The 24,727-nt window shown below is 40.8% G+C and overlaps 1 protein-coding gene across 25 annotated transcripts in view; it reads right to left on the bottom strand.

Annotated features, from left to right (window-relative positions):
• ABLIM1 (actin binding LIM protein 1) overlaps positions 1 to 24,727 on the bottom strand; it is a 290,205-nt gene that overhangs the window by 5,230 nt on the left and 260,248 nt on the right. For 6 of the 25 annotated variants that reach the window (XR_011493660.1, XR_011493657.1, XR_011493663.1 and 3 more), the window contains 12 exons: positions 24,100 to 24,229; positions 21,759 to 21,878; positions 14,037 to 14,141; positions 12,073 to 12,120; positions 9,081 to 9,227; positions 6,792 to 6,883; positions 5,426 to 5,531; positions 3,765 to 3,829; positions 3,063 to 3,123; positions 2,384 to 2,456; positions 1,541 to 1,615; positions 497 to 577 (listed from right to left, as the gene is read on the bottom strand). Coding sequence is in view for 1 of the 25 variants with exons in the window: in XM_044750337.2 (XP_044606272.1) it covers positions 497 to 577; positions 1,541 to 1,615; positions 2,449 to 2,456; positions 3,063 to 3,123; positions 3,765 to 3,829; positions 5,426 to 5,531; positions 6,792 to 6,883; positions 9,081 to 9,227; positions 12,073 to 12,120; positions 14,037 to 14,141; positions 24,100 to 24,229 (918 nt within the window). In the remaining 24 variants the exon portion in view is untranslated. The remainder of the gene's footprint in view (positions 1 to 496; positions 578 to 1,540; positions 1,616 to 2,383; positions 2,457 to 3,062; positions 3,124 to 3,764; positions 3,830 to 5,425; positions 5,532 to 6,791; positions 6,884 to 9,080; positions 9,228 to 12,072; positions 12,121 to 14,036; positions 14,142 to 21,758; positions 21,879 to 24,099; positions 24,230 to 24,727) is intronic. The other 19 variants (XR_011493684.1, XR_011493676.1, XR_011493679.1 and 16 more) reach the window with 9 other exon arrangements.

The following is a 24,727-nucleotide window of genomic DNA, read 5'->3' as shown; positions in this document are numbered from 1 at the left end:
TACAAAGATCAGTCTTCCACGTCTAAGGAGGTCTAGGGTATGTGTACCCAGATAACCCTTCAACAAAGAATGGGGAAACAGCCAAGAGAGAAACTTGTCCTGTGCAAACCTCCTTACTGAGAGCTCCCTCCCCTCTCTCAACAGACTCAACCCAGGGTCTGGGAAAAATAAGAACCTGGGGTTATAGGAAGAAGGACAGAGACTTCATCCTACATCGCCAGCCATAATTATGGCAACATCAAGCTCCCAAAGAAAATGACTAAAATCACACTGTATCTTCTGGATCATTCTAGATTTTACCACACATTTTTATGCTGCTCTCCTAAGTATAAATTTGGCTTTTTCTCCAAAGTTATCTTAGTTCTACCTGCAATATGAGGTTGACCCTTTTTATTTTTTGTCTTCACTAAAGCATTTCTTAGGGGAAAGTTGGGGGGTTGAGGGAAATGCACAGGGATCTGCAGTTGAGACTGGATTTTTAAAAAAATTTTTTTACCTCCAGCCTGGTTCTGTCCACGTCTCTTAGGATTTTGTTGCGCCCTCTGTTGGTCACCATGAGCATTTCATATGGAAATATCTGAGAAGCAAAGAAAAAGTCTCTTCTAGAATACTACTGTCCATTTTATTAACAAGAAGAGTCTACCTAAAATCTGGCACTCCCAAGATAGAGCTCCTAAGAGATTATAATCAGAGCATCTCAGTGATGGGTGCTCCTCCTTCAAGACCAGCTGAAGTTCAAGTTTCCAGTGGACTGGGACAGGGTCTTACTCCCAATGCCCCACCAGTGTCTCAAGTAGCACAATGCCTTTGGAGGGCTTTGTTGAGTGAAAGAACACAAACTTACTACGTATTAGGGATGCAAATTAAAATTAGAAGAGGACTGAAATTCAGATATGTATTTTATCTTTACATGATGCTGTTATATGGCTATTTTCATGCAGGCTTCAATGATCTTGTTCCATGATCGGCTCATGACTCCATGGAGCCAGGCAGGCCCACAAGCAGTGTTCTTGTGGATGATACACTGAAATAAGCCCCAAGTACACTCACCAGGGAGCACAGCCCTTTAACACCTCTGGAGGTACAGGATGTTCTGGAGCTAGGGTGACCAACCATCTCAGTTTGCTCCAAACTGAGGAGGTTTCTCAGATGCAAGACTTTCAGTGCTAACACTGGGAAAGTCCTGGGGAAACTGGGACATGTTGGCCACCCTATCTGGTCTGTAACTACTCCACCGAGCACTGGGCATGTCTTACAGCGCTCATCGCAGGGGCCAAGTTACTACTGACGTCACAGGAGAGGTGTGCTGGTCCTTCACTGTGAACACACAGTGCCACACCCAGTGAAGGCCTGAACCTGCTGACTTGGTGTGACCAAACTAGCGGAACGGCAGGGTGCTTTATGACATGGCTTGCTAATGCACCTGCCTAGACCCAAGTGGGCCTCAACACTCTGACAATGAGGAAAAGATAGAAAACCAAATCTTTTTAGGGTTTTGTCCCAGTTTGTCATCCCCATGAGAGGCAACAGTTGCACTTGCCTTTGGTTCCAACATGTTGGGCATAGACACTCCTCGGTCCATTCTCATTGCAGGCATGTGGCCATCTGGAAGGGTCTGCAACAGAAAAGCTGGTTCAAGGAGAAGTAGATGACAGTGTGGGGAGCTGAGAGGGAGAACGTTGTGGGCTCCCACGCCTCCCTGTTTGGGTCTCAAACCTCATCTCCACTTTGTAGATGTGTCATCTTAACCACCACGGACTTTTCAAAATGAGATCCTTGCTGAATATGAGCAGGAATCCTGCTATTTTATAATCAAGTTGGGGAAATACTTAGCTTAATAGCTATTGACTAATCCATGCATGAATTGAGGCTCCGTGCACGAAAGTATATGGTACATTAAAAAAAAAGCCAAGTCTATGATCATTATTTTCTTATTTTAATCTTAGTTTTCTTTGCACTTTGTTTCCTTTTCTCATTCTCCATAATTTTACAAGGTTTAGGTCCCAGGGAAAAAGGAACGGTACCAGAGCAGCTCTTTCCTATTGGCCAAGACAGAAGTTTCTTTTCATTTGGGACCATGCAAAGTTGGGGAGGACCTAAAATACTGAGTGGTTATAACTAAAAGAAAAAAAGCTGCACATGGGCGGACCCTTGATGCTGGTCTACTTCCACCCCAGAGAGGACTCTCCAAGGCTAGAGAATAGAGTCCTCTGACGCCTGGCCTAATTCATGCCATATCCCCAAGGCCTGCAGGCACAGCTTGACCCAGGCCCCAGGCATGCCTGCTCCTCATGGCTCCTCAGAGCTATGGACTAATGATTAGACAGATCAACCAAAATAAACATCTTCTCATCAGAAACCCTTCACTGGAGCAGCAACGCACGTCTGGGGTGAAAAATGGCTGTTCTGCTGGTGTGGCCAACTCGAGAAAGACAAAGTGTTCCATACCTGGTAGTCTGGAGAAGAAAGAAAAAGAAAATATCAGAAGGGAAAGATCATAGAAAAACATGGAAACATTACTAGAGAGACTATATTCCATTGGAGTTCCTCAAACGTTCCCCAAGGAACCATGTTCTTTCCCTGCTCTCTGCACACACTGCCACCTGCCTCCCTGAAGCCAGGAAATGCCTCCTCTAGTTTTAGTTATCAGTTAAAACACTCATTTCTCTTGGAAGCTTTCCCTGACCTCCCAAAGATGTTCCTTCCTTCTCTCTGCATCTCCCATCACAGTATTTATCACACGGAGCTTCTCTCTCTCACTCTGCCATATGCATTTTAAGGACAGGGTCCATGTCTTGCCTATTGCTGTATCTTTAGGTATCTAATCGAGTGCTCCACACACAGTAGGAGCGATGATTCCTTCTTACAAACTCGCTTCTCATGGTCTCATTTCACTGGAGGTCCTTTGAGGTTTGAGTAAATGCTCTGTTAGCTCACAGAGGATGGATGTGGTCCTGCTTAGGGATGCAATGTGGCATGAACCCAGCCAATATACTTGTGACTGGATGGCTTCTCCTCAAGCTCAGCCACAGTCAGTCAGAACCCGGCCACAGGAGCCTCACCTCGCACTCCGCCACTGACGTCCCCATAGCTGTTGTACTGAGCAAAGTCTGTAGAAACAGGCTAAAATGAGGAAAAACACATTATCAGAAAATCCACTCTACAGTGAATGTTTTGGAGTCATGTGAAATGAAGAAAGGATTTACAAAATCCTAAGAAGTCTGCCCAAGCTGAATTCCTGGACCTTCACTGCTTTTCTTTCCTATTTCCTCTTCTACTACTAGCACATCTTTGTCTTGCAGTATACCCAGCGCAGCTGCTCAGCAGGCCCTTGGTAAGCAAGTGTCTCTTGCTGATAAATAAAAACACATTTCTCCACATAGTTACACAATTACATGTGTTCTATGCTTTGTGGGAGGGCAGTTGCAACAAACTTTCCTATATCTTTTCACAGCAGAGATTGGCTCAAAAAATTACTTTTTGTTTGATTGTAAAAATACCTGTCACACAGTTACTTAATCGAGACTTCTCATAAGTTTGTACCGGCCATTCTTTTATCTAAAGTCAATTTCTCTTTCTCTTAATAGAAATATTTTATTTTGCCTATAACTTAAAGTGATTTACCAGGAGATCAAGGAGATTACAACTTTCAATATATTCCAACACTGAGATCACATTGTGAGATGTATTCAGACAATATGTCAGCACTTCAACCAGGACTGAAAGGGGAAAAAATGCAGACACAATTAATTGAGAAACCTTACCCGGTGAAGCCCATTTCTTCCATAGCCTGGGAGAGAAGAGGTTTTTGATGACAGAGCACGTGACGCTGAATGAGAAAAAAGTAAAAAAGCAACTGTTAGGAAACTGCAAGTCCAATTCTTTAAGAAATTGGCAGTGTATCTTCTACCTTGTAGAACAGAAGATTTAGAAAAAATAATCCAAATAATATTGGGCTCAAATGTTCACAAAATGCTGCCATATTTAGGTGACACAGGGAGTGGGTAGGCAGTGACATTCCTGAGGAGGGGTGGGGAAGGAAGAAGCGCTCAGCATGCATTATCTCTGAATCCTCAAACTCTAAGAAGACTATTCTTATTTCCATTTTACAGAATAAAAATTGAGGCTAAGAGAAGTTAAATATCTTGCCCAAGGTCGCTCACCTTGTAAATAGCTGAGCAACGATTTGAACCCAGGGCTATTTGAATCTATAAGCCCATGCCCCAGTTGGTATGGCAGCAGTAACTGACCTGGAAGCCAACCAGGTAAGTTATCAAGATCGACTGGCCAAGCACAGTCGGACTCCCGGGAGGCCAGGGACTGGGTGCACCGCCCAGCAACAGCATGGCCGCCTCAGAAACTGCTGGGCTCTGGAGGGAGCAGACCTGGGCTTCAATTCTGGCTCTACAGCTTAACATGTCTGCAACTTTGGGCATGCTACTTCCTCTTTTTATGTCTTCATTTCTTGACCCACGTAGGTATAGTACTACATACTCTTATAGAACAGAATTCAGAATTAGAAGGAACTCTAAAGATTAGTAAACCACCTAATCCAAGATCAATGCCAGTGAGGCATCTAGGAGAAGTTGCAGGGCATTCCAGCTAAGAGTGTGGGCTCTGGTTCTAATACTCGGACTCCTAAATCTTAGTTTTGCTAGTTATTAGCAATATGACACCAGGCAAATTACTTAAACTTCCTATCCCTGCCTTCTGCTTTACAAAATGGGGATGGTAATAATAATAATATCATTACTTCATTGGCATGTTGTGAAGATAAAGTGAAGTAACATTTTGCAAAAGTGCTTGCATATAGTAAACATTAAACCCATTTTTAAAGGAACCCCCAGGAAAGAAAATTATGCACTATTTCAGAACAAGGGAGAAGAAATCTTGAGAGAATTAGCTTATGACAAATATAAGCAGGGGAAAATATACTGATAGAATATTTCAGCCCAGTATATAAGTAATCTTCTTCAAAAGTATCAAAAACAACACCATTATAGTCCTCAGCTCTTATATTGAACATATTAATGTAAAATCATAATGCTTAGAAAATGTTGTGCCTGCTTTCTACAGTCAAAAAGCATTCTTTGTTCTCTATCAGGATGTCCTTTTTGCTGCTTCCCTCTGAGATGAGTATTCTAGAAGGTGGACCTAGCACACGGGAACTCACTCCTCATGGTTCTTGAGATCCTCCAAGGGCTCCCCCATCTCCAGCAGGAAGGAAACCCACACTTAAGGAGGAAGCCCGGCATGCTTATAAGCTAAGTTGACATGAAGTGGGCTTTGCACACTTTCCTTCCTGTAGAACACTCTGTGGGTTCCACCAGAAATGGCTCTGCCTCTCCTGGAACAGTCAAGGCAGGCTCCTTGCAGGCAGGTGGCTGGCTCCCGGGCTGGGGAAGGCGGTGGGTCTGCTGCTCACCTGAGTTGATGGGAGAATCATAGCGACTGGCTGACAGGGATGACCTCTCCCGGCTCTCCTTCTCCATCTCTTCTTTCAATATCAACTGCCCCAGGCCTGAGTTGAGCTATTCACAATGAAAAGAAAAATGAAAGTGAAGCCTGCAATTACTTTCATGGAACTACAGTTTCTTTTTAGGAGATCCTGTAAGAAGTTCCAGATTCTGGCGAGGCCTGGATGCATTTAGTCCCAGAGCCTGGTGGTTCCGCAAGAAGTAGGCTAGGTTTTAGACCTTGAACCCCTCTTAGCCTTTTCAAGGTCAAGGCTCCATTTCCCCAAGCCAGGCTCCACGTCAGAAGAATGTTCTCCCTCCTTGTCCTCCCTAAAAGTGTCAGCAGGTAACCTCAGGAGGCATGAGTATGTGCAAATTTTTGATGTGGGAAGGGAAGATTGGGGCTAGTATCCTTAAAAAAGAAATTATACTGATTTGTTTAAAAACAAAGAAAAAAAAGTAATACATGCTCATTGTACAGATTTTAGAAAATCCAGAAGGAAAGAAGAGTAACCCATAATTTACCACACAGAGACAACCACCATTCACATTTTGATTTATATCCATCCGTATTTTTCTATGTACATATTATACAAAACCGGGGTCATTCAATGAATGCAACTTTGTATCTCCCCCCCCAACACACACATAAGTAGTATCATATGCAGTTCCCATATGGTTAAGAACCTTTGGAAAACATCATTTGAAGGGTTTCATCAGTCCTCTATTGGTAGGAGTGTTTATAATTTCCTGGCTCCCTCTACCCCAGGCTAAAATTGGCCATCTTTTGTCTTCTGGGAGGCTGCAAGCCCATGCCAGAGATAGGAGAGTAGAATGAGGGCTTCTCAGTGGCAGTCTATTTTATCCCTTCCCTCCTGGCCCAGGTATACACACAAGGTCCTATGAAACCCGAGGGAAGACTTGGAGAAATGCTCAATCCCTAGGGAATTCCCTCAGCAGAGCCTACACGAGGGAAGGAAGGTGTTACCCCTCAGTGTACACCTTGGCCCTACCTGGCTCTTCAGCAAACTTTCAACACTTGCCCTGCACACACACACCCCACACAGGGTCTCCTCCTCCTTCTCGCAGAAGCCCCAATACTCCACATGCCTTTGACCTCCAGCCTCCAGGTCATCTCTTCCAGAACCTACTAAGTACTCTGTCTTATTATATTTAATCACTAGATGCCCATCTCATCTCACCTACGAGATTGCAAGCCCTGGAGGGCTGGGCCCATCTCTTGTTCATCTTGGTGGCTCACCCATAGTAGTCATTCAAAAAATATGAATCAAATGAAACTGAAGTGGACTGCAGCAAAATATTTTAAGGACAAACCTTCATTAACTGCTCTTCTTGAAGCTGCCGGCGTCTCAGAAGTTCCTCATCATCTTCCTCTCTGCCACTAGATCTGCGTCTCATGTCAGCTCCTAATTCCACAGCAAAGACAACTTCTCACATTAGCCTCATGGCAAGGGGATTTTAAGGGACTAGTTCACTTGTGCTCAACTTGTCAGGCTGTCAAAGTCAGCAGTGGTCTGGAACAATTTGTGAACAAGGCAAAAAAGAGCCTACCGCCAATTCAACATGACTGGCTGGTTTCTTGAAACAACGGGCCCGTTTGACAAGCTGGTTCGGTGTGTGATCCAGTAAGGGATGAAGTTTGGCCTCCCAACAATTGGTCTGCTCAATTAGAACTTGGGTTTGCCATTGTGATGTGGTCTAAGTCATCCCATTGGTCATTGGTCAGAGCTCTCCACAGTAGGTGGGAAGGGCATCTATAGTTAATATTTTGAGGTCCCTTAGGTTAATTTTCAAATAGAGAGGAATTCAAACTCATTTACATACCATCAAATAGGTAAGACAGTCACTCCCTTGTGACAAGTTTTAAAATTTTGTATTTTTCTCTTTTCTGAATATTTAGACTTGTCATCACCCTGTCTTCTACCCTTATTAAATTCATTATAAGCATGCGTTTTTATTTTTCTCTTAAGGGATGGGCCTCTAATGTTTCCTTTTTCTCAATCCTTTGAAAAATGGCCACAAGAGTTTTATACTGATGGGTCAATAAAAAGTGTTAACACAGCCAAAATGCTACTTATTTCAGACCAATATAGCAGCTCTTGTACAATTTTTAAGCTTCCTGGAAAAGGGGAGATGGAGTAGAAAGAGGAATCTGTTTGAAAGATTAGGAAATTAAGATAAGTATTGTTTTTCCTAAATTGCTTGGATTAATCTGGCTGTGGGAGGTAACAGGAAAGCTTGCTAATCTAATCAAAATAAACTTTAACTAACAGTCTCAGTTTTTCTCATTTTGATTAATGGACCAGAAATTTTCTTCATTTTGGAACCCAAAAGAGCTTTAAACTATTTAGTGATGACAATTTCAACAACAAAATTTTAACTCTCCCTCTCCCCACGTTTAGCTGCTGTAATACTGTAATTGCTGTAACACTGTACTAAGCAATACGACCGAACCAGGCCCATCAAAGACCCTAAGAACTGCCTGGAGGGTAGAGACTGGGAGGGGAAAGTTGATGACTGATTCCTAGTTCCTCAAATCATAAATGTCAATGTGAATTTTCTCTCTTTAATCTATACTAATAAAAATGAATAGACACAAGTCTGCAAGAATTAGAGAAATCTCAGGTCAATATAATGTATAGAATACTTGTGAATAATGAACCCAGAAGGCAGATTTTCCCTTACCTAGTTCACACATATAAATTGCTTTAAAATCCACTTATATTGCTTTTAAAAGTTATTCCCAAAATAACCTGATGAAAAATAGCATGATGAAGAAAATTTGGAAAATTGAAGGCCTTTTAGGTTGTCAATTGAAATGTGATAAGATAGTCATATCTTTGTAAAGTTGACTCGCTAAATTTTCAGTATTTGCTTCTGAGTTTCATAATACCACTTTTTAGGCCAAGTGATTTCACTATTGACAAAACAGTACAGACACGGACACAATTCTGAAGCATAAATTTGTGGTTCAAAGCAAAGAATGAAACAGCTCAAATGTGACACTTTAGCACAGAATTCATGGAAATGACAGATGTCAACTCACGTAACTTTACATGAGCAGTATTTCAGCACACCCGCTACCCTGTAACAGCCCTTCTCAGTAATGGCGCACGTGATCTTGCAGGAACAGCGAAAGTGCTTCAGTGTTAAGATTGGTTGTTAAGAGGATTGTAATTACAACCCAGAAATAGTCTAAAACAAATTTAACTGAAAGAAGTCACGCTTCTGTGGATACTTGGTAAATGCACCCACTAGACTCTAATTATACAGAATGATGTTCTTGCCAAGAGGCTTGGACTCCACTGTGTTCAAAAGAGTTACTGATTTTGCAGCAATAACTATGAGAGTCCACACAAATCACCAGTTTTAGATGCATCTCAGTGGGCCTGGTTAGAGCAAGGCTCTGGTGATTGTTTTTTTTGTAACTCTGAAGCATTCTACACACACCTTAATACCACATTAGTGCTTTTCACTATTCTACCTCTTGGTCATCCTTTTCTTAAACATCTTTAAGACAGGACACGTTTTCTTGCATATTTTTAAGCATTTCGAGATCTCCTAGCTATTTGTCCATTTGGCTTAGCTGCAACAGTTGCATACCTACGGCGGCAAGTGAGGGGGGACCAGGCCAGTGGTCCGTCTCAATCTTTGGTGTCTCGCTGGGGTCTGGAGCCTGAGCTGCTGGAAACTTGGAAAACTTGATGATGTCTTCTGAAGACCTGCTCTGGGCTGCCAGGGCAGCTGCATCTAGGCGGGAATCAGGGGGAGCTTAGCTATCAGTCTGCAAGGCCGTGGTGGTACCACCCCACTTACATAGTTTTTCTTGTTCTCTGGCAAAAGTTTCCACTCCAGAAACTCTGGTTATCACCATTATCAATTGCCCAGTCACTCAGTGGTGCCTAGTGACAACTCAACTCATTTTCCTTTTGTTCCTTCAGAAGCCAAGTTTCATACCATGTCTGTTCTACATCTGGAAATCCTTGTTCAAGATCTGAGCTGTCCAATACTAGCTATGTGTGGTTATTTAAATTTACATCAATAAAGTTAAATGAAATGAAAAAATTGCGAAAATTAAAATTCAGCCCCTCAATTGCACTAGCCACACTGTAAGTGTTCAACAGCCACATGAGATTAGTGGCTACTGTATTGGATGGCACAGTTACAGAAGATTTCCATCATCACAGAAGGTTCGATTGGATAATATTCTTCTAGAGCAATTAGATATTTGAATTAGTAATTTGAAATTAAAGAGCTAAGTTAAAAGCATGATACTGTCATTTGAAGGCTGGCTGGTTTCGTATCTTTGTGGATCCTTAGCCACTAATACGTTGGTCTAGTCGATTCTAATCCTTACATATTACTTATGTGTCCTTGAGTCCTAGGAGAAGTGGAAATGGGAAAATCCACTTTCACCTTGCAGGAACTGAGCATTGTGACTTATGTATGCCATACCCACTCATAGTTTTGTTCAAGGGTCTGCACAGATGAGTGAGTCATCCAACTTTAAAACAACAAAATAGTCTGCAGAGTTCTTAATGGCTCTGCTTAGAAGAGGAGTCACTGGCTTAGAGCCCCAAATCTAATCAAATCAAAACGAAACCAAACAAACCAGGTTAAATGGTCAGTCCCTGATTCTGGCTAATGTTGCAAACTGGCCTGGGATGTTACTCAACATTTCAAAATATATTTATAATGCTTTAAATAAAACTTTCCCCTCCCTGGCCTCACACAGTTTAAAATCTAGAAATAACTTTTTGAATTTTCAGCTCCAATTCCCCATTCTTTTAGTAGCCTTCTGGGTCTCGATTTTCTTGGGTGACTTGACCAAGGTCACTCCATATAATGACAAGAAGTAAAGTGTTGGCCAGGTATGGAACAGAGTTTCTCTGACTCTCTAACCTCATGAAAAAAAAGAGATAGAGCTTGGAAAACACTGCATACTGTATCCTCTTCTTAAAGGACAGAACACGTTAGCATATCAAAGACTGAGAAATTCCGCATTACCAAAAAAAAAAGAGTTGACTTTATTTAAGTCTAGCATTTTCCAAATGCATCAGGGCACAGACACTAGTATTTTGGTATAACATCTCTATCTATCGCATGGAGCTGCTGTTTTGCAGAACGTCCTTTGGGAGGTGCTGCCCTGGTTGTGTTACTTAGTTAATCACAGTCTGAAAGTAAAATGTAAGGTTAAAATAAATTTCACGAAGCCAATTAGTCTCTTCCCAATAAATAATCTAACATTATCTAATCTCTTTAAATCTTAATTATTTGATGACTTTTGTTTAGAGAGACAGGGCCTAGAGATTTTAGTATTTAAAAAAGTCTCTAAATTGATAAATCAAACTATGAGAATCTTATTCTTAAATTTAAAATGAAAAGCATGACTTCAAACAGTACTTACGCATTAGAATTGGTGAAGTCAGTAAACATTCACGTGTTAATGAGTGGGTGAGAAGACATTAAACCATAAAAAAACAAACAAAAACAATGTCAACAAACTTAAAAGCAAGCACATGGTGTAAAATCTTAAAAAAAAAAACAAATGAGGTTAAAAAATCATAGTTCTAGAACAATTACAATACATACTTTCTCTTTTCTCCCCTAGAATGTTGGCCTAAAATTTTTTCCTTGTGCATTTTCAACTTTATTTGCTTTTCACGTCATCCTAATCCTTAACGACTCATTAACGTCAACTGGATTCTAAGGGTAGCCTTCAAATTTCCAGGCACAATTTGTATTTAATTTTCTGAAATCACCTGAAGACTAATCTTGGCTTTCTATCCATTCACAAAGATTTATGGCAGTTAAATCTACAGGGACCTCATAATGCTGGAGGAAAATGTGGCTTACATATGGTAATGTGATTTCCTGAGTTTAGAAATTTGTATTCCCAGAAAAGGAAAACATAATCATAAATCCACATCCTGATTCTTTGTTTGCAGGAATTTTAGAGACAAGCTGGCCTAACTCACTGGTTTTCGCAGATGAGAAAACTGAGGGACAGAGAGATGGGGTCCATGACATCACAGAGCCATTTAGGTGAAGAGCTGGGACCAGGGCTAGGACCTCTGTCTCAGTGTATGTCCCATCCACTCCACCGCAGAGCACAGATGTCCGTACGCCCCATAAGAAACTGGGGTTCTGTTCGGACAGTCAAGTTGATGCAGGCTTAGTCAAATTAACTTTTCTGGGTGGCTGGCTTTTACTAGTTTTAATTAGCCAAACTAATTGCAAGCTCATCAAAATTATTACAGAGGTTGGCTAAATTATTTGATGGCAGGAAAAAAAAAAGTCATGTCAGGGTGTTTGTGAATTACTGTGTGGCCAGTACTTCCCCTTTTCTATTAATGGAATGATACATGGTTTGATGGGCTCAGAAATAGGTTAGGAGCTTCCTAACCAAGTTCTCCATCTAGGAAAACAATTTTACAATATTTGCATCTTAGGAGATTGTAGAGGCATACATAATAAGCTGTGCACCCCAGTTCGATTCTCAAAAGCAGCAGCAGATAAGTCTTTCAGAGGACAGCAAAGAGAAGTTCAGCTGACCCTGCTACTTAAAAGCTACTTGGAGGAAAGTGGGTTTTACCATGCTGTTTGTAGATGGGTGGTTTTCGGTAAATGTTGATCCCTTGATCTGTGGAAATGAAAAGCAAAGGTGTGTGGTTATGGGAAACAGTCCAGCGATGGGAAAAACAGATCAATCAAGAGGCAAACCAAACTGAAGACTATTGAACAAAAATAATCCAGGAGGTTAACTATCGTATTACAAAGATTGAGCTTACTGGAAAAAGAGATAACAGGAATGAGCAAATACTATAGACAAGTGATATGGAATCCTTTGTAATACATCTTAGGATAGATAGAGATGTCATTAATTTATGAGCTATTCATTTCAAATACACACTTCGCTAAAAGTGGGATTAAAACAGGAAGAAATGCAAGCAGTGGAGGTACTTCAATGGTAAGAAAGACATAACCAGTTTGGGGAAAATCCCCAAATTGCTACTGTCTAGAAATTGAGCTCCCAGTAGATACCAATGGCTCAATTTACCTTTCAACCAATGAGTGGAACAGTGGAAAGCAATGTAGTAAAATAAAGAGTATATATATATTTAAACATAAAAACACTTTTTATGCACAAGGGTAGCCCGATGTGCTGACAGTATGCTTGACAAAATCCTAACTCATATAGGCCAAATTAAAAAAAAAAAAGAAAAGAAAGAGAAAGAAAAGAAATGCCAAATATTATTCATATATTTATACAGGACCCCATTTGGTTATGCTACCATTTCACTTTGACTGCAAATACTCAGGAAATTTCAAAAGTTTGTTTCTCCAGAATCTTGGGCACTGTATCTTGAGGGGCATTCTTCATGAGAAAAAGTCTCAAATGTAGAACACTGGTTTTCAAGCTTCAATGAAACTTTTTAAAAAAGGCAGTCCTATCTTAGTGATATGAATCTCATTGAACTTTCCTCTGTTTTATTAAGTTTGGAATGCAAAAGAAAAAACGATTACAAATTCCAAATATGTACACTAACATTAACATAATGGATAATTTATTAAACCACTTTCATAGCTAAAAGAAGCAAAACGACGTACAGTCAAGCGTTGCATAACAACATTTCGGTCAATGATGGACTGCGTAGATGACAGGGTCCCATAAGATTAGTACCATGTAGACTAGGTGTGTAGTTGTCTGTGCCATCTAGGTTTGTGTAAATACACTCTATGATGTTTGCACAAAGATGAAATTGCCTAACGATGCATTTCTCAGAACATGACCTTATTGTTAAGCAATGCATGACTGTACTTCCAATGGAAAAATAATATCGTGACTTCTGATAGGCAAACTTGCCTTTACAAATTGAGCTGACCTTATACATTAAGATATTGATGGGTTCTGACTTTTCCAGTTCCTGATGGCAAATTACTATTTGTAAACTGCGACAGTAAATGCTTGTGAGCACAGAGCGAAGCTTGCAGCACCAAGCCTAAATTGCAAGATACCTTTGTGGGCTACGGAGACTGGTTCGTTAGTTCTACCCTACAGAAAGACCACTCAGCTGATCCAATTCCACACCTCTCTGAAAAGAAAAGTTTGTGGAAAGAATCTCCACGTTGGAGACAAACGGGAAAAATAAAAGTACTCTCAAGTGACGCTGTGGTTCAATATTTAGGAGGAGAAGATAACTAGATTGCCACTGTGATAATTGGTCAATGACACCAATCCACAGACTAATATCTTAGAAGGCACTAACATAAAGGACAAATGGAAACAAAACAAAACAACTCAACCCTCATTCCTTTACCCTCTGCCTCCCACTTCCCTTCAAAACATTTTGAGAAAACTTAAACCTTCAGTACAATTCTGGCATTTCACATATAAAACTTTCAAAAGGCCCTTTAGGTCAGATCCTGCAATTTAGGGTTTGTCGACTGGGTGCATCCCAATTAAAAGAGCATGAGAAATGGAGACGAGACAGAGGTAACAAGGCTACATTCTACACTGTGACAGGACACCAAGACACAGACCATGTCAGCTCCTACCTGGAACATGGAAATGTTTAGGGGCCTGAGCGTAAGTTGGAGTTAGAGGGCGGCTGTCTGGCCGGTAAGGGAGAGGGGAGTTCCGGCCGCTGCACGGCTCATTGCCTCCGATGAGAAGAATGGAGAAAACAAAATGAGAGAAGGGAGAGCAATAAAGAAAACAAAGCTAGCATAATAAAAATTCAAAACAATAAACTGGAAGGAGGTACATCAAAAAGGAGAAACAAAAGAAACAAACTCAATTTATCAACTTGGCTTGCAAAGGTGATATAAGGTTTTGTTTTCCAAAAAAGAGATTTGAGTTCAAGTGGAACCAGGTTAAAAGCAGCTAGCAGGAAGATGCGTCATTCCAATGGCATGCGGTTGGAGGCTGTGAGCTAGCAGCAAACTGATTAGATGGAAAGTCCATTAAGAGGAATGGAAAGTCACTTGCTAATGATTCAGGATCAGTCGTCAGATGGTTAAATCCCAAGCAGGTAAACGGGTGGAAGATGCAAACCCAAATACAATCACTTCCAGGCACGATGGCAGAGGCTGGCAATTGGAATACATTTCTCTGAATGGAGGGCTAAGTCTGGGAAGCTGTGCGGTCATCCAGTCCTTCCCATTAGCAACACAAAGTCTCTTCAATGAAGCATATGTTTCTGTTTCCTCACTTTGAAACACACACAATAAAGTCAGACCCCTTTCTCCAGGTCCTTTGGGACCAGTTATACCTCTCTCCACCATTCTCTTCAAAGGCACCACTGAAGTTCCATCCAGTCTAATAACTCCATCAATGAAACATTTACTAAACACCTACTATGGCTGGGCACTGAGCTATGACTGAGGATAAGGAGATGAATGAGATACAGTCCTTGCCCTCAAGGGGCTCAGAGTCTACCTAAGGAGACAGACTAAAGACACATAAATATAATATCACATAATTGCTTACTCAGAGATATATGAAAAATTCTATGACACTCCAATGAAGGTGCCATCGATTCTTCAGGAAGGCCACAGAAATGTGTTAGAATTGAGCTGGGCACTGAAGAATCAGCTCACGAAGTGGGTGTTGAGCAGAGGGGTGGAAGGGCCCAGATTCCAGAGGGCTGGAGCATCATGCGGAAGGAAGAGCCATGGTATGTGACAGCAATAGGACTGGCCACTGTGGCTGGACAGCGTGGTGCTCTTGGAGAGAATGGGGAAGAGGCTGGGAAGGATTGCTGGGGCTTGGCTGCAAAAGCCCTGAGTGCGACCATAGCCACCATCACTCCCTCTTGACCAGGAGAACCGCAGGGATGGACGGAGGCTGGTGCAAAATTGGAAGGAGATCCGCTACTGCCCTAGACTGTCCTCCTACCCCATGTCTGAGCAAATATCTGCCCCACAAATACACCAGAAGATGTAGGGCTATCAAAACTTAATGAATTAGTAATGTAATTACTTTTATGATTGAATTCTAACAGTTCTTTATGTATTCTGGATAAAGTCCCTTATCAGATATATGATTTGCAAATATTTTGCCCTATTCTGAGGGTTGTCTTTTACTTTCTTGATAGTATCCTTTGAAGCACAGAAGTTTTTAATTTTGATAGTCTTATTTGTCAATTAATGCTAACGATTTTAAATAAATCATAGATCTTCAGAAAATAGAGCATGAGCCAACTTATTTTTTTTTACTTTGTCTTTTTAAATTATCTTTTTAAATGGAGATAAAATTGACATATAACATTGTATTACTATTAGGTGTACAAGAGCCAGTTTCTTTAGGTAAGTCAAACTCTTCTAAATCTGGCCAGCAAAGTATGAAAGATGTCAGTTGCTGGAGTTTTAAACTAAAATATTTGAGTTTTAATTTCTCAATATGTATATTTTTAGGTAACCAGAGCACAGATCTGCACCAAATGAGCAGTAAGATTTTCTGAATATGAGATCTGAAATTGTTACTGTCTCAAATTTAGATTCCAGGTTTTTGGTTATTGTGTTCTAAAACCTTTGCCTTTTTTTCCTCAAGAGTCAGTTAGCATCTAGCTCCCAATATATAATGTAGAATTAACAACTTAAGTCAGATATTAGCTTCTAAAAATTATGAAGCTTCACCCCAAACTTGATCTACTAAAAGGCCAATTTACAAAAATGTTATCACATTTACTATCACTCTCCTAAAGAGAAATAACCAGCTCCTGTCTGAAAAAAGGAGTACAAAAAGCACAGGTAGAGGCAGGTAGAGAAGGAAGGATATAGTTTATGTTTAGAAGCAAATTCTGTTTTCAATTAACGGCTGAATTAGAACTGGGTCTCATTCATCTCTGTGTGCTCAGCATGGTGCCTGGCCAAGAGTAAGTGGAATAAATGTCTGTGAATGAATGACTGAAGTAGGCCAACTAATTAATTCTACGGCCATTAATGGCCTAATTCAGTAAGCACCACTGCTGGGTTAACCACCATCTTTCTCAGATCTCTTAATTCAAGGCAGCCAGATGCTAGTATACAGCAACCCCCTTTTGATAGCACCCCCTTTGGATAACTTTCCCATTAGAGTTAATCCTCGACAAACCCCAATTTAGTGGCGTCACTTTAGAAGAATTCTTTACTCCTATAAACATTACAAACTATTCACAAGAGTTATCCATACTTGAACAGCTATTCTTGGGGGCTATTCTCTAAGGGAGGTCTAGAGAACCTCAACTTTCCTGCCTTATTTGAGGTCGTCTTTTGAAGACTCTTCCTGTGGATCCTGAGCAGTGGCTGCTCCTGCTTCTGAACCACACTGCTGCCTGCGCTTCACCCTTCACCTCTAACCTTCCTGCACTTGTAGAATGTCAGGTATTTCAGGGCAATGTTCGCACACGTTTTGCTTTTAATACCTAATCAGATGAAACACCATTAAATTTGTTTTGATAATTATTAGCTAGTATCATGCACACACAAAAGTATCTTCATATACGGGACACAAAGGTTGAAGGTTATTAGAATCAGCATTTGCCCAAGTATCGAACTTTTTCTGCCTTTATGCTGGCAAGTGGCAGTACAAGCTGCTCACTTCTTGGATATGGCTGACAACTCTCAAGGGCCATGGAGTGGCTGTGTGAATTCCCAGTAGGTGAATTCTGGCTCAATGCGGTCTCCAGGTGGGTGTAGTTCTTTATTTGGCTGCAAATTTTGGCAACCATTGACCTTTCTAGTTGCTGGAGAAAGACTAGTACATTCAAGTCTTTGTAAGTAGATTTGACTCTAAACCCTTTAAAACCTTTCACAAAATATTTTAAAACACTAGGTAAAGAGAGACTCACCAACACATCCATCTAAGGGATTCTGCACATAACGGTTCCCACACGTCACAACAGCTCATTGGGGAATAAGGTCTGGGAACATAGACTCTTGCTAGGTACCACATTCTTAGCCCTTGAAATACCAAAGGCATTAAAAATTCTGGCACTTTTAAAAGAAAGAGAAAAATTCTCAAGATGAGGTCTCTATCCCTTTTCTAACATTCTAAATGATACAACTTTCCACTCTGATGATGGTCCCAAAAGGTTATTTTTGCGCTTAGTTCATTACTTAGGCAAACTAATGTATGAGACATCAGAGGAAATATCATATGTGGAAGGTGTTATTATTACTATCATCATCATCTATCAGCCTGGAGTTAAGACATTGTTTAAAAATAATAGTGTATATATCATGTAATATTGTATATGTCACACTCATAGCCATTTTGTTTCTTCAAATAAGTCCTTGTACTCACTCTAGTTGAGTTGTCATCTTAGCTACTGTGATGAGACGCTACCTATATATATATATATGTTTCTATATATTTCTTGGCCTTCATTTCTGGCTCCTACCATGTCACCCTAATAAGCTAATTTTCCAGTCCTTCGGAGATCATTCACTTGCAGGATTCTCACTGTACTTTACAAATTCACTTTCATTCTCTCTCTCTCTCTCTTTTTTTTTTGTGAGGAAGATTGGCCCTGAGCTAACATCTGTGCCAATCTTCCTCTGTTTTGTATCTGGGATGCCACCACGGCACGGCTTGATGAGTGGTATGTAGGTCTGCGCCCAGGATCCGAACCTGCAAACCCTGGGCCGACAAAGGGGAGCTAGTGAACTTAACCACTATGCCACTAGGCCAGCCTCACTTTCATTCTTCTTTCTGGCACCCAGACAGCCTAAGTGACCAATTCTAAGACAAGTAAACTGAAAGGGCTGTGCATGTGTCTGCTGTGGGAACCTGCTGGAACACTGTTCAGCTTTCCGGACTCTTTAAGTGCTTTTATTCCAAAAGATAAATGAATATTTTGAGGGGACCTTAGAATTGGCAGCATCTAGAATTTCATGACAGAGTTTCCAGATTGCTCATTCTTGCCTAAAACTTCAATAACAGTTATGGTTTCCTTCAGCAAGTGTCAAGTACGCATTTACATCATAGCAACTCATATCTATAGCAAAACATGGAAGATTCCCTTCAAAGAGACTTAATGTATGTGGCCCTCCTGTTCATAAATCTGATTTATACTTCACGGAGACAGAACGTAATGTCTAACAGTATTTCAAAGGGGAGGGAAGAGAAACTCAGCAAACATGGTACAAAGCCCCAAATGAAGTGAAAATAGTTTTTCCAAATCTCTAGACATGCACTTGTCCAAATGACCCAACAATGATATATGAATATAGTATGAGAGAGAAGAAATAAAAACGCACCCCAAAACAAGATGGACATTACAGAAAGGGGATGGGGAAGCCAGTGAAATAGAGAGACAGCCTGTGATGTGTGTGTCAGTTTTACACCCATGCAGGCATCCTCAGCTCCAAAGACGCTGGAGGCCTGGGCCACATGCATCAGAAACAAGGACCAGGAAGTGGATTGGGCAACAGGAGGCTGGGTTTCTGGCTGCCAGGGTGATAAAGGGTCCCCTGCTTCTAGCTACACATTTCTGAGATGGACATCCTACTCTGGGGTCCTCAAGCTCTTCAGCTTACATTTGTTTTAAAAATAACTTCCCTGAGATCACAAGATAAATGACAAGCTCCAAGATAAAAACTAAATATTCGAATGAAGGGCCATGGAAAACCCTGGGAGACTGTACCCCATGTTTTCTGAAATGGCTATAAGTTCCCTCTGTGCTGAAATTGCAAGTGCTAGAGAGGCCTTCCATGTAAATGGATGCATGCTTTTCAAAATAACTAAGAAGTAATTCTTTGGAGAATAGCATTTAGCTATTCAACTATAATAGGCTTTTAAAGCAATGTCTTTAATATACAAATTCGCCATGATTTATTTTGTAGTTTAGCAAAAAGCTTACCTGATTTTAAAACTGAGCATATACTGTTTTGTAGATTATATTTTGCAACTGAAGTATACAAACTATTTCACACGAACAAACAATAGGCATATGTCCAGTAAAAAGAAAATGGGAGAGGATCTATCAGATGTCTTTAAGTGTAAGCTCAGGGTCACCCTAATTCCTCTTGGCCTAATGCTTTTTGTAATTTAAACTCATAATATCTGGCTGTGTCAAAACCCTCAAATTCAGACTAAAACCAAAAAAGAATGTATAGCTACATTCTTAATAAAGCATCATCTAGACACATAGAGATGCTGTAATTTTTATAACTATTTGGCATTTTTACTAAAAAGTAAAAATCTGTTAATTTTGTAATTTAAATGTCTCAAAGTCGCTGTTCCTCTTAGCCCCAATAAGAATGCAGTTTTCCAGTTAAAAAGAGATGGAAAGTCAAAGTTTGCTTTAAAAGTTATATTTCATGTATATTTAAAATGAAACACACATATACCTAATAGGAATGAGGGATGAGAAGGCCTGGGGTCTGGTGCAGGTTCTGCCACTTCCTAGCTGTGAGCCCTTGGCTGGGTCACTTAACCAGCGCCCCCTGCTCTTCATATCCCCCCGGGCGTATTTCACAGGGATGCTGAGAATGGGGGTGGGGGAGGGGAATCACAGACAGATGTAACTGCGTGCTTACTACACACCAGGGCACTTTACTTCACACCCCCTACTGACCTAGAAGAGGTTTTATACACAAGGTAAGTGACACTCAAAAGGTCAAGTCAACAATGCAAGGTCTCAACAGCTAGCAAGTGACAGAATATTCAAACCCAGGACTCCAGTGTCTGCTTGGGGTTCCATCTCCCCATAGGCTGTTCACAGACACAAGATATTGTGAGTCTTGATGTTTTGTGATGTGTTATTTGTACAAACTTTGAATAACTTTACTGGGCACATGACATTGTTCTTCTTACAAAACGTTATCTCTTCTGAAAGATGAAACATAATAACTGAACAAGGCAGTTTACATTTCAATGCATTAAAAAGTGTATTTTCTCTTGCATATAAGAAATAAACAAATAAAAAAATCTTAATTTGGTCAAGGGCTTCTATATCAAAGTCTCTTTAAAATACACCTCTGAATTTTTTTTCAATGATTTCTGATGGTTTTATAAACATTCTTTAAAGTATCCTCTTGACATCTAGCTAATAAAAGGTATTTTCCCAAAAAATACTAATTAGCAGTAATAATTTTAAATAATCTGTCAAGAATTTTAGAAAGTGCTGTGCTTACTGGGAAAGAGTGCTTTCTTCACTAATGGCAAATGATGTGTGCCTTCACTAAGCATGTCAGCAATATTATTTTTACAGTACAGAAAATGCTAAAACAGCACACTTATAAAATAACTGCATACTGATGAGTATAGTACATTTATATTTTAGGACTCAAAAATCCAAGTGAGCAGAAAGCAAATAGCTTGGGTAGACGGAAATGAAGGTTCGGTCAAGGAGAACAACACAGAAGCTACTCGATAGAAGCATTAGTGATGTGAGCACTTGGAACTCAGGATTAGAATCCTGTGGGTCTGTTTTAAGACCCATGACAACATCTGTGTTTGCCTGTTACTCCCTCCTTCAGCTATTTTCGTTAATTAATTTGGTTCAAATCAAGATGATGGAAAGAGATAGCCTCCTTTTGGGAGCTTATACTTATTTTAAATTATGGCCCCTTCATAATCCCTTCAGGGCTCTTGGCTCTCCCAACCCGTGGCGGGAACAGGAACTCCGATTGAGGACTGCTACAGAAGCGTAATGGACAATGAGGAAAACAATGGGAATGCCATAAAGGGAATGGGGAGAAACGTGGGGCAAGAACAGAAAACAGAAGGCAAAGTCCCTCTTCCCCATCATGCAAAAATCAGGACAAATCAAAAGAAGATTCCTCTAAGAGCTGGCTCAAGGAGAGAAATTTAAGTTATGTTGCCATAGATCTTTTACACTGTCCAAAAGTTTTAATATTGTGAAGTGGTTAAGTGGCTTATCACCATTTAGACAACTTTTGGATATTTGTTGCTAAATACCGTTGTGTTTTGCTGAGCCATATCACATACCCAAACCAGGAAAATATCCCAACTATATATTATATTTTGCTTTCGACACAAACAAAAACAAAATAATAATATATATTTTTCTAAGCAGTGGATAATAAATCTTACGGTCTTAAACATACTTCCTGTTTCTTCATCTAGAGCCCTTAGAAGTGACATATTTCTCCTAAAGAGAGATGCCATGCCAGTTCTAAGACACTCTTGGGTGTAGTCATGACACACGCAGGCATGCTGAGAGGTCCAAAGCTCGGAGCTAACTCTTGGGGATGCACCTTATTAGCCTTCCCAAGGTTCTAATAAATGTCCACTACACAGGGTGCTGCCTGAGAAGCCTGCCTCCTTACCTTTGATATGGGGAATGAAGTGGTGTCGAAAGGGGGAGTTGGGGCGGGAGTCGCTGTGGGTGGAGCTGAGGCTGCTGGTGCGCAGGTGGGACAACCTCTGCACACCAGGAGACAGCAGCTCTGTGCGGCAAGGAGTCAGGGGCAGGGCAAGGTGGAAACAGAAAAGAAGAGCAGATATTAACATAGGAGCAGGGACAACGGCATCGTTCCGAGGGAAAAAAAATAAAGAACGTTAATCAGGAGTCTGAAAAAGGAGGAAGGAAGAAGGGTTAAGAATGCACCTGCTAAGGGTTAGGCAAAGTGGGGAGGATTTGCAAAAAGGTTGAGGTCGGTACAGAGTCACCCTCCGAGAATAAACGGCTTTAGTGAGAGGAAGGGGCACCAGGACATTCCCTGTCAGGATGATGCCAGCTACCGTTGTTGAGCTAGTAGCAGGCACAACATTTAGGCTCAAAAACAGCTGTTTTAGAAAAGCACCTGACAAAACAGAACCCTCTGAAACACACGTGAAAATAAAATGACAATCATTTCTAGAAGCTTGAAAAGAAGTACCTATGCGTAAGGGTCAGATTCTTCTTTTCAAGCTGCAAACTTCTCCCCCTGGAAGTTTAATTTTATTTTGCCTACAGAGGAAAACCTGTCTGTGTCCCCTGGGTGACAAGAGCTCTTGTGATCCTGAGAATTGTGTAGTGGCAGCTCTGGGGAAGTGGAAACTTGGTTATCTCGGAAGAAGAATGCACCATTAAAACTCAACCCAGACCTGAGGGGTGCCCCTCATCACCTGGCATCTAGCGGAGATGGGGGGGTGATCTGAGGTGTTCTACACTGAGCACAGCTATGCTATCAGAACCCCCTTTTCGCTTTGGAAGAGTAGACCTCGAAAAAATACTAATAAACCCTAATAACTGGCATCATGCATATGTGTAATATATTGTGGAGGGAAAGGAGGAGGAGCGCTTGGAGTGGGGGATCTTCTGAAGGTTATTGGCATCAGAACCATGGAACAGACTAAAACTTCCTAGTGCTCAATAACAGTATGATCTTTAGGGAAACAATGTCCCTGACTGAGCCCTCTCTCGCTATGCAGGGCTCTCTGGAACAATAATTTCCCTGCAACCCACGTCCCATGTCACTATGACAAGTGTGGCCGGACTTGTGTGTTACTGACTGGAGACTCAGTGACCTCTGCATACGCCCATATGTAGGGGCGGCAGCATAAAGGATTTCTTGTCACCCAGATAGACAGGGCTTAACTTGAGACCCAGGTCCAGTGCACAAATAAAATGAAAATCGTTGTAGATGAAGAAAGAAAGGAATTCATTTCCTGAAAATTCTCATTTAACGTAACAACAAACAGTGAGTAAATATTTATGAGCCTAGAGAAAATTATACCTTTGAAGGATCAAATAGTAAAAATTCAAGGCTCTACAAGCATTAAATCCATGGCTTTAAAGAGAAGATTGCAGCCTTTGTATATTCTGTTCATTTCCTTTGGTTTTATTTTATAAAATACGTTAGCATATGAATGGGTTTGTTCTCATTAGCCTGTGCAGAAGCAAGAAGCTTAAAATGAAATCTTCATAGATGTACACCATCACTACCAAGTTTGTTTAGAAGGCCAAAGTCCTTCTTTGTGAATCTATTTCTCAGAGCTTCCTGGATCTGTGCTGGCATTCTTTCCCTACTCCACGTATGAGACACCCACTAACAGCAGCAGGGACTAAATTCTGCGCAGATAAAGGTCAACTGAAGTCCACAACTATTTAATATTCTCTACTGCAATACATCTCTAATGTTTTTCTGTTTTCCAAGTCTGATTCAAAATCTTAGGGTTGGAAGGGATCTTAAAAGTCATCAAACACAACCCTGAGGTTGTACACAATACTTCCTTCTAGAAGGTGCTTAGCCAAACATGCTTAGTAATACCACATGCCAGGATAGGGAAAACATAATAAACCCACAAATAAATGCTAATACTGGATTTTAGATGACGCTGATATGCCTAAAAAGCACATCAAAATATTTTCTTTTGGAGATCTTCATTTTAAGTCTCAAAGTGAGGAGATTTTCTTCAAGTCTAAAAAAAAAAACTCCCTTCCTTCTAGTCATTCACTGTCAAAATGTAATTATTTAATAAATCATAATGAATACAACTATAAAATCACTCGTTTCAACAAAAGATAGAACACAAAACATAGTTGGATATGAGTTTCTTTTCTTTTCTAGGAGAGGGGTAGATCTATTTGGTAGCCAGACTTTTTAATGCACTATCAGTGGGAAAAAAATCACAGAGAAACACAGATTATTATACAGAATGAATCCTAGGAACAGATGCCCTTACCGGGTCTGTGAAAATGCTGGGGAGAGCGAGACGTGGTTGGGGTATAGCTGTGGCGGCTGTACCCGGGGGAGTTGATGGAGCCCTGGCTGGTGGAGCGGTGGATCATCCGATCCCGAACGTCCTGGTACCCCTGGGAACAGAGAACGAGAAAGCAAGAGAACAAAATGTACATTCAGGTTATCAACACGTTCAAGTAAAATCGAGTTCCACAAAAGTTCCCAGGACCTATCATGTCTACGTTTTAGGGCCATATTCCTTAACTATGTATGCAGACAAGCATTCCACGGTTAATGCATTTTGTTCAAAGTCTGCAGTACTTGCATTTATCAAAATTTTAAGATGTAAAAATTATAAACCCCAATGTTGATAGAGCTCTGGGAAAAGGGAATAATTCCAATGACCACTTTTATATTGTGCTTTTCAGTTTTACAGAGTGCGTTCATGTATATTTTATCAGATTTGCATAATAAGGAAGGTAGAAAACATGGAATTAGCTCCCTTCTCCCCTAATACAGACTGTTTCAGAAGGCTCCAAGCAGGTGAGAGACTGTGTGCAGGGGTGTAGCTCGTACAGGCAGAGCCTGCTTCAGAACCAGCCTCCAGACTCTAATCTCACCCCCCACTCTGA

Source organism: Equus asinus, chromosome 2 (genome assembly GCF_041296235.1).
Source record: "Equus asinus isolate D_3611 breed Donkey chromosome 2, EquAss-T2T_v2, whole genome shotgun sequence".
NCBI classification, from domain to species: domain Eukaryota; kingdom Metazoa; phylum Chordata; class Mammalia; order Perissodactyla; family Equidae; genus Equus; species Equus asinus.
The sequence above is the reverse complement of the archived record's forward strand: the minus strand, read 5'-3'. Positions and strand labels throughout refer to the sequence as shown.